The 21,668-nt window shown below is 39.6% G+C and overlaps 1 protein-coding gene across 1 annotated transcript in view; it reads left to right on the top strand.

The window, feature by feature from the left end:
• The first annotated feature begins 3,570 nt into the window (after positions 1–3,570).
• Positions 3,571–21,668, top strand: part of lrrc49 (leucine rich repeat containing 49) — a 110,102-nt gene continuing 92,004 nt past the window's right edge. Inside the window, exons 1-7 of the mRNA XM_088920679.1 lie at positions 3,571–3,621; positions 6,660–6,731; positions 8,312–8,396; positions 9,579–9,827; positions 10,957–11,062; positions 13,934–14,137; positions 18,112–18,178. Of these exons, the coding sequence (XP_088776805.1) occupies positions 3,571–3,621; positions 6,660–6,731; positions 8,312–8,396; positions 9,579–9,827; positions 10,957–11,062; positions 13,934–14,137; positions 18,112–18,178 (834 nt within the window). The remainder of the gene's footprint in view (positions 3,622–6,659; positions 6,732–8,311; positions 8,397–9,578; positions 9,828–10,956; positions 11,063–13,933; positions 14,138–18,111; positions 18,179–21,668) is intronic.

Below are 21,668 nucleotides of genomic sequence, written 5' to 3'. Positions count from 1 at the left end.
GTCCCCGTGGGGATAATAAAGACTCTCTCAAACACTCTTGAGTCTTTGTTAACATGCTGTGAAACAGTTTCAGCCTAGATTACTGCCCAGTACAGCTCCTTTTTTTCTTTGATAAACTAGGCGGTAACACAAGCAACAGCACCCTCAGATGGACTTGGTTAAATCTCTGTTGAAGCCATTATTGGACTGATTTAAAAGACAAACACGCAGCGGGTAAGAATTTACTCAGAGACACTAATCCAGTAATTTAGCAGTACGTTTCTCAGGTGTCTGTTCCTCATTGGTGTTGTGGTCATGCTTACACAGGGCAGACACTGCTGTAGAGCATTCACCTGCAACCTCTGGTTTAACAGAAAAAACATTTTTAAATGGGCATTCTTTAAAGTTTAAAATACAACTCTAGACTGATCTTTTGAAAAATCATTACCTTCCACTGGCTCCCTACCTTCCAGTTATATAAAAACGTTATAAGTACAATTCTCCTGGAATGTTGATTGCTATATGGCATGTGTTTCATAATCATTTCACAGTTTTGCAGCTTTAACTTGATGTATTACTGTCGGTACTTCTGCATCAGTGAAGTGGAACATAGTACTGATTGAAGCAGAGCACTCAGGAATTTGAAACAGGATGTACCTTTTATTTCTGAGTGCCAGCTTTGAATTGCTGGCCCCATCGTTCTCCAGCTGAAATGCTCTTTCCGACAAAAGCTCTATCCATCTGTAGTGTCTCTTCTGCATTATGGACACAAGACTGTGTGACCTGACACATGTCTAATAAAGCACCTGGATCACTAAGTACAACCAACAGCTGCTTTAAAAGTAGAGGAGACGCACAGAACTTTTTGATGTCAAGGAGGTGTTCCTGTACATGAGGTGTTGTCATGACTACCACTGTACTAGTTTCTAGGTCAAACATTGTTGACTAGTCTAAAAGGGATGCTCATGTTCATTGTGCAGCACATAGGTGTGACAATAGTCCTGAAATTCCTCTGCTGTTTAAATACAGTATTTAATCATGTGTTTCTGATTTTCTTTGGTAATTGTATTATATTCAAGTTGAAAGCTGGGAAGAACAAGCAGCACTGTCTGAATTTCATGCAGATGAGAGATGCTGACAAACCAACCCTAGCTGACGCCACTGAGGAGAGCGAAGGCATCGGATGGATTTGTTACCTGAAGCTAACCTGAAGAAAGTGCACAGCACACTTTCATTGCAATGGCTCTGGTTTCCTGAGCTGCTGTTGTGATTTTGCGATTTCTCAGGATGGCTGTGTGCGGTGCTTCTCAAAGTGAGCATCGCAAATGGAGGTATGTGAGGCTGGCAGCTGTGTTCACCATGGGCACGAGATGCAGCCTCATTGTGCAGCTCCTGCAGCTGCAGCAGGATGACAGTGCACGGCCTCAGCTGGGGCATCATTCAGCACTGAAGTGGACACTGACAAACAGGAAATGTGACTTAGCCGCCTCATGGTGAGTATCCACATGTTGAATTCAATCTCAAAGTCTGCAATGTACACCTGGTAAACAGGGCTTTGATTGACAGGTCCCACAATGCCTCACAACTGAAGCAAAGGCCACTTGAGTTCTGTTTCTCAGTACAACCAGTTCTGGCTGTAGTGGGAAGAAATGCCAAAGGATGAAAACCTTTAAACCTGCCCGTGAAAGGAACAAGTACAAATCTCGCTGTATGTTGGAGGAAACAGGACCACCTAAACAAAAACCATGGGAATGTGCTGAGAACTTGCAAACTCCACACAGACTGGCTTTTCGGAGTTCAACACATCTGGAAGCTGGAGTTGACCCTGGAATGATGCCCATGTCGTCTCCACCCTGAAAGTGAGAACTGTAGAGCGCACAGTTTCTGCCAGGAACCCAGAGAATGTGAACTTACATCTGACAACAGACACCACCCTGCAAGAACCAGCTTTGGTTGTAGACCAAACCAGTACTGGACAGTGAAAAAGCAGTCACAAGTCATGTTCACTGCGAAGTCTTGGTTCTTGACACAGGGAAGCCATCACTGAGGTTGGTATTGTGTGAAGAGTGATTCCAGCCACCAACAACTCCAGAAGCCACCAGAAACCCTCTGTGACTGCGGTGAGCATAGCAATATCACAATCTGGAGAGCCAGCACCCTGACCAGCGGAGCTGACCTTCACCTCTGCCAGGGTGGCTGGTGTGTACGACTGGGGCAACATCAGCGATCCACTTCTGGAGCCTTCTGCCTGTTCTTATGGTTGTCTTTGTTTTCCTCACTTCTAGAGTGTATCCTGATCTGACACTGAGACTCAGTAACCCACAGAAACTTCATTCTGGTCCTGGGGGGCTGTGGTGTCTTTTGGGTTTCATTGCACTCTGGACTCTTGATGGCTTCACTGAATTCAGTGTACGCTAAATATAGATCTTTTCCCACCAATGTCTCCAGGCCTTTACTCAGTGAAGATTGTAAATTACTTAAAAATCCCTGTGTCTTCTCCCATGGTTAGGAATGAACATCACTGACTGAACTAGTTTAGGAAGATCTGCAGACCATGTAACCTTAATGATACTTGTTTATATTTCATAGTAAATATACGGCTTGTTTACAATGAAATGTTATTTTTGATTTATATTAGCTGTTTAAGGTTACATTCTTACGACCCCTACTTTTTCGGAGCGCTACATTAACCATAGACAGTGGTATTGCTGCTTTGTAAATAATTCGAGGTAGAGCGACTGGAATAATTTAATAATGTTTTAATAATGTATAAGGATCAATAATATTTGGATAAAGATGGATCAAAGGTGCTTTTATTAATTGGGAAACTAGGAAACGAAAACACAGGGTTACAGTCTTTTGTGAAGAATTAAAGCAATCATCAGGCAAGAAGGAGTAACGACTCGTCAAATCTGTAACGGACATTATGCACCTCCACATTATCAGGAGGTAACAGTACAAATGTGTGAAAACATTGTGTTTTACACTTGTGCTATGTTTTAGATTAAAACCCTGCGACTTTTTACTGTTGTGTCTTGTTACGTTCTGGTAAACGCTACAGAACACCACATTAACGACAGTACAACAGAAGACTACAATACAGAAAATATAGTTATATATGACAAACAACTACCGTTTTAATCTGTTAATTTCAACATGCATGAAAAAATATCCTTTTTGGATCGGAACCTTCCCCTCCCATTTGTTTTTCCGAGTCGGAAGATATTAGGTTTGACACCAGATGTTACGGTTACTACAAACAGACCGGCTCTGTAACTAAGGAAGTGTAGTTCATAGGCAGTTTCAAACGTGGATATTTACTGTTTATGTATCAGGTTTTCCATGTACTCGCCAGTAAAGAAAAATAATCTTCGGACGTGTATCGTTGCATTGCAGAATATATATATATTGAACATAGTACGTGCATTACGGTAATAATTGGAAATGTTTCAGTAAAGTTCATCAGATGTGATGAAGAATCGTTTTATCTAAACACTTTTGCTACATTTTAGATACGTCTAAATATTGCTGTATTTTTAATTGAGCTGAACCGATGAATGTGACATTTTAAATCCGCAAATCTGAACTGAAATGCTTCCCAATAAATACCAATACACTCGAGGACGATTCCTTGCTCCAACGGTAAGTTAATTAAAATTTCCAAAGTTACAACATGTAGGTCGGACCAAGCAAGTTGGACTATTTCAGCCAACACAACTGATTCGTGAATAACAGGTTGTACAAAATATTGAATGACTAGCATCATACTCAAATCGTCTAGCAGATTAACTACTGTATTCCTTTCAGAACATTTCATTTATTGACTCTATCTGGGCAGCAATACCTTTGTGTTTGTGTGTAATATTTCAACAGTCGTGTTTTGGCATCGGCAGGTCTTTGTTTACGTTCAGCTTCAGTTATCGAAAGTAACGAGATTTTCATGACAACAACAACAATGTACAGTAGTGCTAACAAACAAGATGTGGCCTTCTGAGATCAAATTCTGTACGTTCATATGGCTTTCTTGTGCAGTCTGTTTTATTTTTTTTTGGTTTCCATAAAAATATATGCTCTAAATATCAATCTGACACAGTACACATGCAACAAAAAATTAAAGGTTCAGCGTTACACGTACTGTAATGTCAGAAAAATTACAATTAACTGAAATCATACAGGAAATCATAATCTTTTGTTTATGTTTTGGTATAACAGTTGCTCTTCACACATATGCCCCTATTCAAAGATGTTCAAAGCTGAAGCTGTACGAGATATATTGGGTAAACTGTATGAGATAAGGGTCCCTAGTGGAGTGTACTGGAAACATGGTTACACATTATATACAGAGTAATAGCCTCCACCCTGTCTCCCTTACTGAATCCCTCTGTGTTACTCTGGCATTGTTCTCTCCTATTCACAACACATTTTATCTCTGGCACACTCCTGCCACTTCTTCCCTTGCCAGGTTTCTATAATCTGCCCCTTCCTTTCCCACTGTTCAACACAACTGTTAGCCCCTGGTATTCTCCCACCCAGAGAAATGTATCTCTCACCTGGCCAGCCTCCCTGCCAGCCCCGTCCACCCAAACCAACTCATCCCCGAGTCCATGACTGGCCTTGTCTTCTCTCTTCCTTGCTTTTCTCAGGCTACTGTTTTACTCCAGTTCCTCCACTGGTGCCCTATTTCCACATGCATCTGATTCATCCACTCTGCTCCTGCCTGCCATCAGTCTCTTATCTCTCCCTGTCTCATCTCACCAATCTCATTTTTTCAGACCACCTGTGTTCCTTTCTCATTTGTTGAATGAACTATCCTCAGAAATCAGAAGTGAAGCTGAAGACTCGTGTATTTAGACAGTACCTGCAACCTCTCAGCTCTCCACTGTGTCCTTCAATAACTCTTACACAGTATTGCACTAATGTTTTGAAATTTCAAACTGGAAATTGTACGTACTGTACCAGAGATATACCTGCAGAGTGTTTACACACAGTAACGGTGTTTACAACTGCTCTGTATGCACGCTATACACTGGCTTAGTTGTTCTTCTTGTGCAGAACTTGCATTACTCTTCGAAACTTGTTGTAGTTTGTGGAGGGTTATTGTTATTTTGTTTAATTTATTTTTACCTTACTGAAACTGCATTATTGCTTTGTGTGCTTACAATATAGTGTAAAATAAACAGTAAGTGTAAGTTTCTTGGGATGCCTGCATAAGCTAAACCAGTGGTTTCTAACCCTAGTTCTGGAGGAGCACTTCTGTGTGCTGGTTTTCATTCCAGTTGAGCTCTAAAAGCTCTAGTGCTAATTGGTGACTTAACTGATATGCTTACTTGCTTAGACATTTATGTAACTTGTTTCTTTGGTCAGTTCTGTGTGTTAAAAATCCAGTACTTGAAGAGAACTGTTTTCTTAATTCTTCGGCATTAATGATGTTATATAGTCTCTCCTCAACTTGCCATCAGTTCTGACTAAACAGCTCTTACTAGGTATAAATTATAAACTCTCACAAAAGTCCAGTGGGCTGTATTTCAGTTCTGAAACTGAGAAGTTGGTACAGAGTAAAAATCCCACTTGATCTTTGAAGAGCTGAACGCAAATATACATATACAGTATGTATATCTGTGTTGAATTCCCCAATGGTGGAGGACCTGGTCTTTTAGTACAGCACCTATCCATTGTCTAGGAAGTGGAGTTGTGTGGCTCTGAGCCTGTGGGAGGATGTTATTGAATCCTGAGGGGGGGGAGAGCAAAACTATATATACTTTTCAGGTGGGATTTGCCCCAACTGGCATATCTTTGAAGTGAGACTGTCTGTACGGTTGTATTACATTTTGTTGAACTTTTGATGTCCCTCTGTAGTGTGGTTGAAATGGTTTTATTTTTGCCAGTCTTGGATCTTTGTTAATTACAAAGATTGTTGTAAGATATTGAAACTGAATATCAGTTGTGATTATGGCACTGTATTGGGAGGTTTGCAACAGACTTTTGGTTTCTGAGGTTATTTTAAAATGCACCACCATCAAAAAAATTCTGTCAACCATTCAGTCCTCTGCATAAAAAGGTATCTTTTCAAAGTCAGCATAATTTTGCTGCATTAATCATTTCTGTTTAAGCCACTAGTGAATCCCAGAAACTGAGAAAAATATATTTTTAATGGATGAAACCATAACTATAGAGTAATACTGCCATTAATCCACCTTCGAGGAAAGTTTCAAGTTAATTCACTTTAAACATTTAAAATTAACTGGAATTACTCAATTGTATTTTATTCCTGGATTAAGAAAAATAACTTTATATAAACCAAGAGTGTATATATAAAGTGTGAGTTGAAAATCAGTCCAATAAGATTTTATTCCTTAATTTTATCCAGGTTACTTAATCCTGTTGCAATTGGCCCAGAACATTGATTATCAGCAAAGTAGGACTGTATCTCAGTCCGGTGATGTGGTTGTGTTGTATTTACAATAGTTTATAAAAAATACATTCTTACCCAATTGAAGTATTTGAAAAAAAATACATTTATTCTTATTCTTTATTCTTATTTCTGCCATTTCAGAAATATACACCAGTGTGTTTAAATACTATTTGTTTGAATGCCTGAAAGCTTTATTGTCTTCCCTCATCTTTACCTGGCAGGCAGCGGACCTTCTGAAATTGTCTGTGTCGTGTTGGTGTTTCCACAGGTAAACAGCTATAATTTGCAGCTGGGGACCCTGAGCACTGCTGCGCCAGAGCGAGTGTCGTTTCAGAAGCCGGTGAGACATGTCTAGCCGTACTGCACCACAGTCTAGCCGTACTGCGCCACACCACAGTCTAGCCCAGCCCAGCCTGGCCAGAGTCTAGCCATCCTGCACCACGCCACAGTCTAGCCCAGCCTGGCCAGAGTCTAGCCTTACTGCGCCACTGTCTAGCCTTACTGCGCCAGAGTCTAGCCGTACTGCACCACGCCACAGTCTAGCCGTACTGCACCATGCCACAGTCTAGCCCAGCCTGGCCAGAGTCTAGCCGTACTGCGCCACTGTCTAGCCGTACTGCGCCAGAGTCTAGCCGTACTGCGCCAGAGTCTAGCCCAGCCTGGCCAGAGTCTAGCTGTACTGCGCCAGAGTCTAGCCCAGCCTGGCCAGAGTCTAGCCCAGCCTGGCCAGAGTCTAGCCGTACTGCGCCAGAGTCTAGCCGTACTGCGCCAGAGTCTAGCCATATTGCGCCAGAGTCTAGCCCAGCCTGGCCAGAGTCTAGCCGTCCTGCACCACGCCACAGTCTAGCCGTACTGCACCATGCCAAAGTCTAGCCCAGCCTGGCCAGAGTCTAGCCGTCCTGCACCACACCACAGTCTAGCCGTACTGCACCATGCCACAGTCTAGCCTTTCTAGAAATTTATGATAACAGCATAAAAATTCAGAAATGTTGTGAACATGAGAAGGGCACTGTGTTTATAAACTTTACTTGAAGGTTTTTTTCTGTATGTAGTTTTGTCCTCAAATAGATATAAATTATTAACACCCAAAGCCTTCCATACATGGTCGGAATTTCTATCTCCACACCTAGCGGGACATCTGTGCCCCTGAATTGCAAAAGTAAATTCAGAATAGCTAAATTCATTGCCTTTAAACATAGACCAAGGCCAAGGAAAAGACAGACGATTTAGGAAAAATATTAAATCAAATAGTTCTTTTGTGCTTATTAAAAGCAAAAAAAACCTCCTTGAAGGCATTTAAAAACCACCCCACATTTAGCTGTGACAAGAACTTGTAATAGGACACAAGCTATTCCTTTGAAACTATCAAATTGACACGACATCTGAAATACTCAATAGTAAGCATTAGTCATTTCTGCATGGCCTTTCTTTATTCCATTTACATTCTTTCTCTTCTGCTAAACAGCAGGCTTTGAAGTGAAGTGCTGCATTCAAATCAAAGGCTCTTGTGCTTTAAACAATTCTGAGAAAACACATCTTTTATTGATTAACCACACTTATTTACCACGCATTTTCATGCTCCTGACAAAATCCTCATATCAGTGGAACTGAACTCTTCATAAAACATGATCAGTTTTGACATCTGCAGGGAATGACTTAAATCCAGGGGTATTTCTGCATTCTGTCTCCGGGGTCAGTTATGTAATTCTAAAGTGAGGATTTCGACATTTCATGCTATACGTCATGATAAAGATATTAAATTCTGCAATGCTTTTGAACCTGATAAACAACATGTTACATTTTGGAGCCTATAGATTAGTCACTAATTTATAGGCTCAATTGCCTTTTCTAAATTACATAAAGTAGAGGTTAAACCACACTTGATAAGGTTTTAAAAATAGTCTGTTTTCATTCTCATAGCTTGACTTTCGCCTGGCTAAAGACCTGCCTGGCCTCAGTAGAGAGGTAGCTCCAGACAGCTTGAGGATTAATGCAACCAGACAAGGTAATCTTGAGTATCGAAATAGGCGATTATATTCAAGTATACAACTATATGTACATGTATTCTAACATGATAAGTGCTAAGGTCTTCTATTGCCTGTTTGAAACTGGATTCACTGTAAACAAACCAGAGAAAACTGGAATGATTGAGTTTTTTTTTCATGATGATAGAACATTGGAGATAGTTTAAATAAACAAATGTCATAAAAAGATCAAAAGAAACCTGCAAATGAGGTTTTATTCCTGACAATTAATTCCTCACCTGCTAGGTAAAAAGAACTGAATAAATAGAAACTATTCATATCATGCATAATTACAGTCAAGGGGTACTAGTAACTGTAACCCCCAATTCCCTCAGGTTGTTGGTAATTGTTTTCCTAGCTATTGTAATCAGACCAGGAAGTACAAGCAGCTGAGTAGCTTCTCTGTAGCTACAATGACACAGTGTAGGAAGGGATTGCAGTAACTCCAGTGAAACACTTTGTTGGACAAGCTATGACCTCTGAGACTAAATAAATCAAAACCAGAAGAACAGGTCATTCAGAATGGGACAATCTGGCATACATACCTTAAAACTCTTTACCAAATGCTCCCAAATACAAATAAATCAGACCAAAATATTTCGTATGAAAAACACAAAATTTTGGAATCGGCTGTTATTGACAACCAAAACCCCTTGATCTCCCCAATCACTGAACAGAAGCTACTGGACAAACCCCAGGCCCTCAGACCACTCAAGGCCTGTGGCCAAGATGGAATCAACAAAGAGATGCTGTGACAGGGTGCCTCTGAACCAAGGCCAATGAGAAGAACTTGTAACATGAGGCCAAAGTCAGACCATATACAGTAATTCTATTTATCAGGATTAGCTTCAGTAAATATATATATACACATGTTTTTATCAAACTAATGTGGAAGTATTGCAGATAGCAGACGTGTATTGGAACAGGACCAGGAAGTGAAATATAAGTTCTGCATTTCTTCTGGGCAGAAAGGACTGTGCCAGAATCCAGAACTGTTTAAAAAAACAAACATGATGTTTACTTGTTCTATTGTAGTGCTCTTGCCCTGTATTTTCAAAGGTAATTCATTTTAATTCAATCCATTTGTAATTCAAAGAGAAGCTCAGTAACCAGCCTTCGCTACAGCCTCACTGCCTAGTGCTCTCTCCCTGTGTCCTCTGCAGGCGGGAGGCTCATCAGCGCTCAGAATGCTGGAAGACCCTCCCAACCTCCTGCGCTGGCCTTTGGCACGGAGTTTACGGGGCAGGACAGGGTGCTGTGCCAGCTGTCTGCAGGCTCTCCTCGGGGGCACAGCGGTGACAGTGTGGCACCAGGCCACAGGCCTTGGTCTCGGCAAGCTTCCCACAGCGCGGGGGCGAGCTCCTCCCACAGCTGCCCTCTAGACACCCCGACGGCTGGCAAGAAGCTGGAAGGTCAGCCCTTTCCTTCCTTTGTGCTGGCCGTGAGGATATTCTCTCTCCCAGGTTTTGCCAGAGTGGTTGGAAATCAAGTAAATTCTCTCATTTCAGTAGTGAGATGTTCTGCTCCAGCTGGGTTCTGAGTTTGTCATCTCTTTTCTCTTACTTTTCACGTGGTGTGAACCCAGATTTTGCATTCTGTCTGTTTGCTCTACAAGAAAATACATTATTTTAAAAAACCCAAAATGCATGTTATATATGTTAGGATTAGCTGTTACACACATTAACATGGAGTAGATTAATACTGGATGGTAATATGTTTAAGTTAGTTTGCTTTACATTTTAATCAGTCGTCAATTATTTTATATTTATTTGCTATTTCATAATAATTTCTAATCAAATTCTAATCAGTTTTCAATACATGAAGATCAGTGACAGAACAGTGCCTGTGCCTATCCTACCAGAAAAAAAACTAGTACTATATCAATAAACTAAGTACTTGAAGCAAGAAGGCAAAACAAATAGGTGACAGATTGACATTGCATATCACTCTTTGAATCTGAAGAGAGGAAAAGCACAGCCTGTAATTTGCCAGAAATTAATGCAAATGGATTTGTTTAGTGACATAATTTATTATTTAGTCATTCTGAATTTATCCGGCATCAATCCCAGCAAATAATAATAACTAAAAAAAATCCTTATGGAGCATAAAGTTCTGCTGGACTCTTCTTCCTTAAGTTTTTCTTTCTTAAATGTATTTGCTAATTTGCTCATTTGTAACATATGAGCTCCTTTTGTGGGTGTCTGGACCTATCTGCCCAGCCATGCTGTGAAAACAGATTCTCTGGGATGCTATACAGTAAATGACTGGACTGTATCCTTGGACAAGATACTAGCAACCAGATATAGGAAGAGCAGAATAGGCTGAAAGGTCACCTTTCATTTGTACCATTTCGTTTATTCTTATTATTGCAACTTTTTGATGAAGCAGAATTCACATAATTCCCTCAAATCCCATATCCTCCACTGGCTTCCTGCTTGGACTCGCGTGTCTCTAAAAGCTGGCCAGCCTCGTGGCTCTCCGTGCTAGGGGTCATCGCTGTGATCAGTCCGTGTCCCTTGAGTACTGTGTCTTTCCTCAAAGGCGACGCAGCGGTGCTTTTGGAGAACGCCTCAGCCCCTGGGATCCCCGTGGCCTTCCGCTCCCGGGAGGACCACGCAGCCAGCCCGGAGCGCCTGGATCTGGATGGGTAAGGCCAGCCGGGGGCCACGCGCTGGTGGGAAACAGCAATTCACACACTAGCAGAGCTGGGACTGTATTCGCTTCAATACGTTTTAGAGAGAATTCCTCTGTGTTTCCACTTGTTGAATAGCGAAGATGAGATCTGCTCATTCCAGTATGTCTGCAGGCAAAAGTTTAGTAAAAGTCAGAAATCCGTTGAGCAGCTACCAGTTTTTTTCTACTGAACTACCCAGTCATGGTGACCTTTCTGGATTCCACTGTGAAAATGTAAGGGGGATTTGTGGGTGTAAAAAGGCACTGGTAAATCATTTAGTACATTTAGTCACTTCATAAAACTCAGGTAATTTGTTGTATCATAGGTTTTATGAATAACAATAAATGTCCTCTGTTCAGGAGGACAACAGTGTAAAAATAATATTTTCTTTAGTTTGCTGGACATACATAACCCTGTTGATATCCAGAGAAATGAGAATCAGTCCCCATGATGTACTGTAGACTGACTGTGGACACGTTTGTGTGCTGTTGGCAAACAGTCCCGTGTATTAATAGTAGATTGCTTTCTTTATTTAATCATCTCAGAAGAACAGTAAACTGACTTTTTCATGCAGTCCAGTGACCTAGGTGATACTTTTGGGGTACGTTGCATAATACTGAAATAAATCTAACAAATGTTTTCTTTGATTTAATCACAGTCAGATAGTTCACTCTGAAAATCACTGGCCTGACTGTTGGAAAGCAAGAAACTGGAGCCGTTCCGGCCAAGATTTAGCTTTTGCAGTTTGTTTTTGACAACATGGGCTCCTTCCTACTCAATGTTTTCAGTGCCAATCATGTTTCCAACAGCTTGCCCACAGCTGAAGCAGAGTGGGCAGCTGGTAGCTCATGTATCACAGACACACATCTGCTCTCTCTGCCTCCCTTAATGTGGTGCTTTTCCTTTAACCATAGTGCTATTTGTCCTCAGGGAACTTCCCTTTGTGGTCAGTGAGATTTCTTGGAGGTCATCCTGTTACTTCTGTGTTGCAGCCTGAGTAAAACTGGTCCATATCTATCTTGACTCCTCTTTCTGTATTATCCTGACTGTGCCCTGTTTTATGGTTGCTTGAGATGTGCTTACAGTAAGTGTTATTGTGAGAATCACACTCCTTTCCATTTTTGCACAACCATCTAACTGCTGAAATTAAGACCCTCATTTTATTTCATACACATAAAATTCAGTGTTTTTTTACTTTTAGAAATATCGAATTAAAAGTCCTATGGGTGTTTAATGGGTGTGGGTATTTCTGTGCTTTCTTGGTGGAATGGAATTAATTTATATGTGACCAAGCCACTTGGCTCCCACGAACCGACACTGACCTTGAGCTGGTTATTTAAGCAAAGGCTCCGCCTTTTCAGGATCATGCTTTCTATTATGAATGCCACTGTATGTTGAATGTGGAAGGTTTTGTTATTATTATTGATTGTCATCATCACTGTCCATATCTGCACGTTTACACACAGAGTGTAAAAGTAACAGAAAAATTTCATTTTTTCCTCCACTCCAGCTTTCTTCCTTACAGTCACAATATATCGGAATTAAGGTGTTGCAAAGTAGGATGTTCCATAAATTCAATAAAAGGCTTCACACGGTATAAACAAGATCTTGTTTCACGCATTCATTTTGCGAAGAGCTGATTCCAACAATCCAGTGAGGTTGAAAGAGAGGGAAGGCTTTTTAAAATGATTTTAAAAGTGGTCGTATTTTATGAAAAATTGTTAGTTTGGAATACCAAGTTTGAACTGGAGAGGGTGCTCAAAGCCAGCTGATTGCAGTCACTGGCTGACTATCCTAATACTCATGACCACATGAACCACATCAGGACTGATTTCATTCAATGAGTGATGATAAATAAATGCCATGCAAGACAGTTATCACCATATAGCCAAAAACCCCAGCATATTGGAGTTATATTTGCATCTCATTAAAGTATCATAAAAACATCATTATCTAGAGTATTTTGCTTTAGATCCTTTAGATCCAAGATCCTTTTTATCCTAAAATGTTGTAACACTATTGGTATTGTCTCTTCTAGAGCAATGTAGGACATCGAAGTGCCAATAAAATGTATTTCTTTCTTGTTTTATTTTCACTGTTTTAAGAGTCCCACGTGTTATTGCAACAGTTTCTTCACTGTTGTTATGCTTCCTCTTATCCGCACAGCAAATGAACCTCAGTACTTTTAAGGTCCTTTCTCTATCCTGAGTAAGAAGAATGCCATGAATTTGGGGAATATATTTGTGCTGTGAAATGTTTGTGATCTAGGTTGCTAACTCACTAAAGAAAAGCAATCGCCTTACTTGTTAGTGTGTGCTAACTTATTAAGACCTGATTCTTCTCAGTTAGGAAAAATGTTTGTCCCTTTAGGGACAGAACAAAGTAACTGCATGCAGTCTTAAGAGTCTTGATTAATATTCCTTTACTGGGTTCAGGTAAACACAGCTGTTACAGTTGTTTTCATTTTTATGGCAAAAAAGGAGGTTTGTGGTTCTTTTAAGTCACAGTGGCGTCCATGCATGAGCCAGCACGTGTGTGTTTGCCTGCTGATGTGCACTCACTTCAGCTTGACTGTCTCCAGAATGATTGCTAAGACATTCTGGAGGGGTAAGATGATACACAAGAAGAACAGATCTGTAAACAACAGTAAATAAATGGAAACAGTAATTATACTGTTAGAAACAAACGCAAAAACGTTCTTTTGGAAGCATGCGGTTCACTAGTATTTTGTTTGCAATGAATCAGCATGTGCACAAGAAACAAGTTGAAGATGTACTGGAAACAGGCAGGTTTCAGGCCGACTGCAATTACCTGTCTGGTGCCTCCTCTCTCTCCCTGCAACAGGTGCCATTTACAGGTCTGCCCCCTGCTGGAAGGGGAAGAGAGGCTCCGGCTGCTCAACTTCCAGCACAATCAGATCTCACGCATCCAGCACCTGTCCCACCTGCGCCGCCTCATCTTCCTGGACCTGTATGACAACCGCATTGGGGAGATCTCCGGGCTCTCCGCTCTCACTTCCCTGCGTGTGCTCATGCTGGGCAAGAACAGGTACACTATTCCGATAAACACAGTGTCCGGCTCTTTATAGACAGTGTTCATAAAAAATTAGGCGCATTATGTGTACAATTCAGTTTTCGTTTCTTCCTGTTTTTTCAGATTTATGGAAGTTTTTGACAGCCTGATGGCAACATTATAGATGCGTGGTTATTTTTCAAAAAGGCAAATAATTTTCTCAACATGTTCCATTGCCATGAAGTGTATTACAGCAACATCTACCACTGTCTCTACTATATGATTCTCACAGGACATCAGGGCTGAAATCATGTAGTAAGAAAAGAGAAGTTGGTTAATTCAGTCCATCCTGATGCCCAGAACAGACAGGAGCTCTATTCACCGGCAAGACGTTTGTTCTTGCTGGTGACAAAGGCTTTCTCATCATACATCGTGTGCCTTGATCTTGCTGTGCTGACAGAATGACCCTTTCTGTGACAGCCTTATCAACATTCCTTTTCACCAGCTGCATTCCCTGCAGAGTCACAACACAGAGGATGAGCTCCTCGGACCAATTATGTACTGGTAACCAAGGCTAGGAGGCCAAATGGTCCCTTTTATTTGCCAGTTGTTGCTATTGAAAGGTGCTGTTTCCCTTTTACAACACTTGCCATATCTCCACCTCTACCTTTAGACTGTATGAGACTCCCACAGCATCCTATTTAGGAAAGGAGACTGGGGACTATTAACTGCACAAATCCTAAAAAAATGCAGCGCTGCTGGCATTCTTTTTGTAAAGTCTGGTTTTATTCCAGATCTATAAAACATGACATTTTGTTTTTAAAAATATGCACCAGAACACTTGATGTTTATAAAGAACTCAAGGACGGTAACATAATTCCAGTCACATTCCAGACAAAGAACGGGAACGCATTGAAATTGTATGAATACATGACAGGAAAACGCCTTTACCCTGTTCAGTTCAGTTTATTGTCATATGCTCAAGTGCAATAAAATGCTTATTTGAAAGTATGCTCCAGTACAAACACATCAAAGGAATCACCAAAAAATAAACACAGAACAGCAGCAGCAACAACAAGTTAAATAACATACAACTTAAAAATAAAGTAAATGATGGAGTAAAGGAAATTATACTGGTTAATTAACCTTTGGAGGTATCTTGGAAAACCTATTTTTCACCAGGGAATAGATCTAATTGAAACCTTGTTACTTGGTAATCTGTAGCTTAATTTTGACAAGTCTAATACTTTGTTTAATTTTTTAGTGAAAGTTTAACAAAAGAATAATATACAGATAAGCTTTCCCTCACCTGACAACTGTGATCAATATATAGCTCTAATTACCTACCACTTTTATCTACAGTATATTAGTTTTAGCCTGAAAGCATCAGCATATAAATCCTTTTACTGTGTTACAAGAGCTGTAATACCCAGATAATTCAGCTTCAATAAATCGGTTACCACTTAAATGAACTACTTCTTGGGATAATCATGCATTTTGGCTCTAAGTAATACAGTCTATAAAGCTTTTATTAAAGGTTCTTTGTTTTTTCAACCAGAACTCATATGGTAACACACAATTAACTTTGCTTCCCAGCTGTTAGAACTGGTATCAGCCTCTTTGATGTTTGATTTAATCAAAGTATGAGCTGTCTAACGGAGTAGACAGAACTGAGTAATAAGTCTAGGAAACATTGTGGACCTATTGTCAGGACAGCTCATCTTGTGTTCAGGGAGACAATAGTCTACTAGGGTGCCTTCTGTAGATCTTACAGCTCAAGGAGGCCGAAGAGAAGTCTTTCATTTCTGGAGTTTAACAACTCAAAATGTTAATTTCTTTCAGATAAAATAAGTAATTATAAAATATGTGAATGAAATAACATGTTCAACATTTTTAATTCTTCAAGATATTATCAAATATAGGGTACACAATAACTATTTTGAAGAAGACATCTGTTTTATCAATACCCTGCGGGTCTGCAGGATTTAGTCTCTTATCTGTCCATCTATTTGTCTGCATCACATTAAGAAACACTTTGCTTTCCTGATTTATTCTGACACCAATTTATCATTCTGTGCAGAAACAGCAATTTCAAATATTACTTTCACTGCTAAAAGCATTCCAATGGTCTTACTGCAAAAAACAAAAATATAGCTATGCCTGACGCTCTTACAGAGTTAGGTTTTTACTACAGTTTGCTGTGTGTTTCTCATTACACACGCTATAGTATAAAATATAGTCACACCTGGGAATCATAACCTGTTGATATATGTTCACTGCTTATCAAAAGTCTTTCACATTTTGCATTTTTTTCTCTTTCTCCAGTCTATCTATTGAAATTTTAGCCATTATGTTTTAAACTAATTTAATCCTGATAAATGTATTTTATAGTTCATAAAGTAGTTTATTGCTTTAGCTTTATTGCCATATATGGAAGTGAACAAGGAACCCCTGAAAAAGAGTCAGTTAGATTGAATTAGTATACGTGAGGAATCAGCTGCTCCAACACTTTATTTTGGCTGTTCATGTATACTTTTTCTTGATTTAATTTGATCAAGTATTAAAAGACTATGATACATGTGAGTTAAAGATGGCCACATCTTGGATCCTTCTCGTCCAAACTACGACGAGTTAGTAACAGTGAAAGTTGTTATATAAAAAAGACACGTGGAGTGAAATGCTGGTCATGTACATTGACATGTTCATTCATCATTAGTGCTGTCTGCTCTGATCATCTCCCTTCTCGTTTCTTGCCATCGTGGATAGAAAATTGCTTTCATGATGGGATCAGAGATAAACTCAGTGCTTGGAGAGGCCATTGAGTAAGAGCAACAAGCTCTCCCTGCTTCTCTTCAGAAAAATAAAACAATGGCAGCAGAAGCATGATGACGTCTTTTCGATGAGACCTTGCTGTCTATCATGAGTGTGGTGAGGCTGACAGAGGCCTGCTGGTTCTCTGTGACAGAGCTGTAGCTCAGTCTAGGGCTCCAGGGATCATCTTCATTCCTGTCTTGTCCCTGTTTTTGACCCACTCCTTTTCAGAGATGTCCACCATTTCTACGTCATACTCAAGGAGCCCTCACAGCACGCTTGTGTTTGAAGCTGTTTCCCACTGCAACACATTACCCACAATTCCACCCTGTGATGAGTTTTAACTGGAGTGCTAAGTTTTCATTACAAGTTAATATTTATTAATACAGTTAATACATATTAATGTGTAATAAGTCAATTACTATCCAACCAGGACATAAAAAATAACATTACAATTTTGAATATGATCTGTTGTTACCTCACATGAATTAATAATTTGAACTAATTAATTCATAGTTTGAGATAACTATTCAGATTATTCTTTGACATTTATTATATAATATTTAATGTTTAGAAATACCCCATATACAATAACAAATAACTCGAATAGTGAATTAAATAATTTTCATAATATGTAATTCTTTCAATGTTATTCTTTCTGGAGAAGTATATGTGTCAACATACTATAGTGTACGGTGCATAAGTTGCTATCAAAAAGAAGGAAACACATTCTATATACGTCCTTAATTAAAATTGACGAGTATTGTTATTATGAGTGTGACGAGCTGCAGAAAGACCTGCTCAAGTGTCAAGCATTCCCAATTCCTGCTCACATTTCATGCAACCTCAGATCATCTTTGCCCCTTTTTGATTTCCATTTCTTTTCTCTAATAGTGGATGGAGAATGATTAATAGAGAGTTTAACATTTTAAATTAAAAAGCAATTAGATGTTTTCATCATCGACATCCTGAAAAGTGTATGATCTTGATAAGTTTGGAGTTCGCTGCACTTATTTTTAAGCCATTGTAGATTTGTATTTCAGGGTTGTCTTCTGATCCTGCTCCAACAGCAGTGCTCTCAAGTGTACAGTAGATCATGAAACTGAAGCTTTTACACAAAACTTGGTGAAAGCAACAGATGACACAATAATAGACTTGGAAACTAAATATATATTTTTTTGCAAATGTTTTTTTTTCAGAATAACAAGAATCAGCAATTTAGAAAACCTGACAAAACTGGATGTGTTGGATCTGCATGGTAATCAGGTACAGTACTGTGCTTTGATACCCAACCATTTACACTCAAGGAATTACTTTATGCTTGACTTTAAACAGACACAAAATAGACCACTAACAGAAAAACACTTTCAAAAGTAAATAACAATGGTCCACACTTGTTTTTATACAGTACATATATGACTGTTTCACCAGCAAATTCAGATTAAAAACGCCTAGATATGACTGCTACAGTATATTGTCAGCTGGTGAGGTCTCAGATGGGTTTTATAATCAGGTAACTGGCTCATAATCTGCCGACGGATTTAGTTTAACCTGAAACATCAAGAGAGAAGAGCACTGATACTTATAACATGGAAGAACTGAATCAAGTCAAGCAAATACACAAAAACATTGAATTGTTTCCATAGCAGTAACCCAAGTTAGCCTAAGGGGAGTCATAATACTTAGTGATCACAGACCCATAAGATATAACTCAACATTTCAACAGTTATCCAAAGCACACGAGTCGCCTGCCCATCAAGAGAGTGCTGTTGAAATGTTGCGGCTGTACCTGAAGTGCGTGTATCTTCCAGGAAACCCACCAATTTACATGGAAGTGTTTCTTCGATCAGAGCGCATTCGGATCATCCACAGGACACTCATTCAGCCCCACAAACATCTTTATTCACTGCCATAAAAGTAGCATTCTAGCTCTCATTTCTTACTGCTGTCATTACTGAGTGTTATTTTATTCTCATTGTTATTATCATTTAGTTTCTTAGATGAGTTTTTTTCAGGGTGACTTATAATTCTTATAGTACTGTACTTTACTTAAAGTATTCAGACCCTTCCTATGTTGTTGTATTTTCTCAAATTACAATATTATGCATACACATTTTGTAAGCTTAATATTGTATTCAAAACCTGAACTGAAAACTTCTAAAGGTAAGATAAGTTACATTAATTGTCAGCAAAAAGTAAAGAGAAAAACTGAAGTATGTTGTTTGCATAGATATTGAGATCATTGAACAAGTATTTGGTGGAAGTAATAATAATAATAATAATAATAATAATAATAATAATAATAAACTTTATTTTATATAGCGCCTTTAAAGGTGGCTTCTCAAAGTGCTTTACAGGATGACAATAACAATAAATAAGAAGAATACACAAGATAAAACACAATTACAATATATATAGAGGAGTCCGTGGATGGTGGTACTAAGAAAAGCAGAGGGGCGAAGAAGTGAACTAGTTAAGTAAAGGCTTTTCTGAAGAAGAGGGTTTTGAGTCTGGATTTGAAGGAGTTTAGAGAAGGTGACTCTCTGATATCCTTGGGCAAAGAGTTCCAGAGCTTGGGGGCATAACAGGAGAAGGCCCTGTCACCCATACAATGTAGACGGGCTTGGGGGACAGTAAGGAGGGCAGAATTTGAAGAGCGGAGGTTGCGAGGTGGGGAGTAGGGTGATAATAGTTCAGACAGGTACTGAGGTGCCAAGCCATGCAGAGCCTTATAGGTGAGCATGAGGATTTTAAAGTCTACACGGAATTTGACCAGAAGCCAGTGCAAGGTCTCCAGGATAGGAGTAATGTGAACACTTGCACTAGACCTGGTCAGGATTCTGGCTGCTGAATTTTGGACATACTGCAATTTGTTCAGAGTAGATTTAGATACCCCAGCGAGTAGAGCATTACAGTAGTCAATCCGAGGAATACAAATGTGTTGATCAGCTTTTCAGCCAGAGTTAATGATAGCATAGAGCGTAGTCTTGCGATATTTCTAAGGTGAAAAAAAGATGTTTTGACAGTATGCTGCACATGTGGGTCGAATGTTAAGCCAGAATCAAATATAACCCAAAGGTTTTTCAATTTTGATTGAAGCTCAAGTACAGAGCCATCTACAGATAGGGTTACAGGACTGGCTTTACAAAGTTGATTGGGGGTACCAATAAGAATGACTCCAGTCTTGTCACAGTTAAGATGAAGGAAGTTTTGAGTCATCCAAATTTTTATGTCAGAGATTCAATTAGATAGAATAGAGACAGCCACATCAGTGTCGGGTTTGGTATGGATGTATATTTGAGTATCGTCAGCGTAAAAATGAAAGCTGAGGCCACGTGATCTTAAAAGCTGACCAAGTGGGAACATGTAAATGCTGAAGAGCAAGGGGCCCAGTATTGAGCCCTGAGGGACACCAGACTTAACAAGACCAATTTCAGACCTGTACCCATTAAGAGAGACAAAGTGACAGAGATCAGTGAGGTAAGATTTGAACCATTTGAGGGCAGTGTCAGAAACTCCAAACATAGTCTCAAGACGAAAAAAATGTTATGGTCAACAGTGTCAAAAGCAGCACTGAGATCAAGAAGGATGAGTATAGAAAGGGAACCAGAATCAGAAGCTATTAGAAGATCGTTGGTGACTTTGACCAGGGCAGTTTCTGTGCTGTGAAGTTGACGGAAGCCAGATTGGAGGGGTTCAAAAAGGTTGTTTGTGTTATGTAACTGAAGTGTGACAGCACGTTCTAGAATTTTAGAAAGAAAGGGTAAGTTGGAGATGGGGCGAAAGTTGTTAAGATTGTCGAGAGCCATGTTACGCTTTTTTGGCACGGGGGTAATGGCAGCAGTTTTGAGGACCGTTGGTACAATGCCAGTGCTCATGGATTCATGTATAATATTGAGGACAATGGGACAGAGAGAAGAGAAACAGGACTGGAATAAAGTGGTGGGAATGGGATCTAAAATAGATGTGGTGGGTTTCATGCGTGTAACTAGTTTGTTGAGGGATGCTGAGTCAAGAAGAGAGAAGCTGGAGAGAAGGGAACCAGAGAAGTTGGATGAGGAGGGAGGAGGTATGGAAATGATATGCGTAGTGGAGAGAATGAGATGCCGGATGTTGTCAATCTTAGAACTAAAGAAATCTAAGAATGTGTTGCAAAGTTGTGATGAGGCAGGTAATGTGGTGGGGCAGTTTGGCTTGAGCAGTCTGTTGATGGTGGAGAAAAGATGTCTGGGGTTGTTTTGGTGATTTTCAATGATGTGAGAGAAGTAGGTGGATCTAGCAGACTCTATAGTAACTTTATATAGAAGTAATCTCTCGATAAGTAAGTATCGTGGAAGCAGTTACATTTGCAAGTCTTTTATGGGTAAGTCTGTACAAACTACCCACCATCTTCTTTCTGGCACTTTTCCTCAAGCTTTGTCAGGTTGCCTGGGGATCAATTATGGACAGCAGTTTTCAGGTCTTTCCACAGCTTTTCCATTGGATTCAAGTGAGGGCTAATTTAATTAAGGGTTTAATTTAGGGTTGTCACACCAAAGGGTTTGCATACTTATGCAATAATGACTTATCCATTTGTCCATATTAAGTATCTGTGTAAATCTTTTGTTTTTTGTTTTGAAAGTATGGAGTAGGTTGTGTTTATAACAAATATTAATTGCTACTTCAAAGTGTCATAACTGCAAACATTAAAGCAATAAATTGTGAAAACTGTACAAGGGTCTTAATTCTTTGGCAAGACACCGTATACGCATTAGGT

This window comes from Atractosteus spatula, chromosome 7 (genome assembly GCF_055471065.1).
Source record: "Atractosteus spatula isolate fAtrSpa1 chromosome 7, fAtrSpa1.hap1, whole genome shotgun sequence".
Taxonomy (NCBI): Eukaryota; Metazoa; Chordata; class Actinopteri; order Semionotiformes; family Lepisosteidae; genus Atractosteus; species Atractosteus spatula.
Note: the sequence above shows the minus strand (reverse complement) of the source record. Positions and strands in the feature narration are given on the sequence as shown.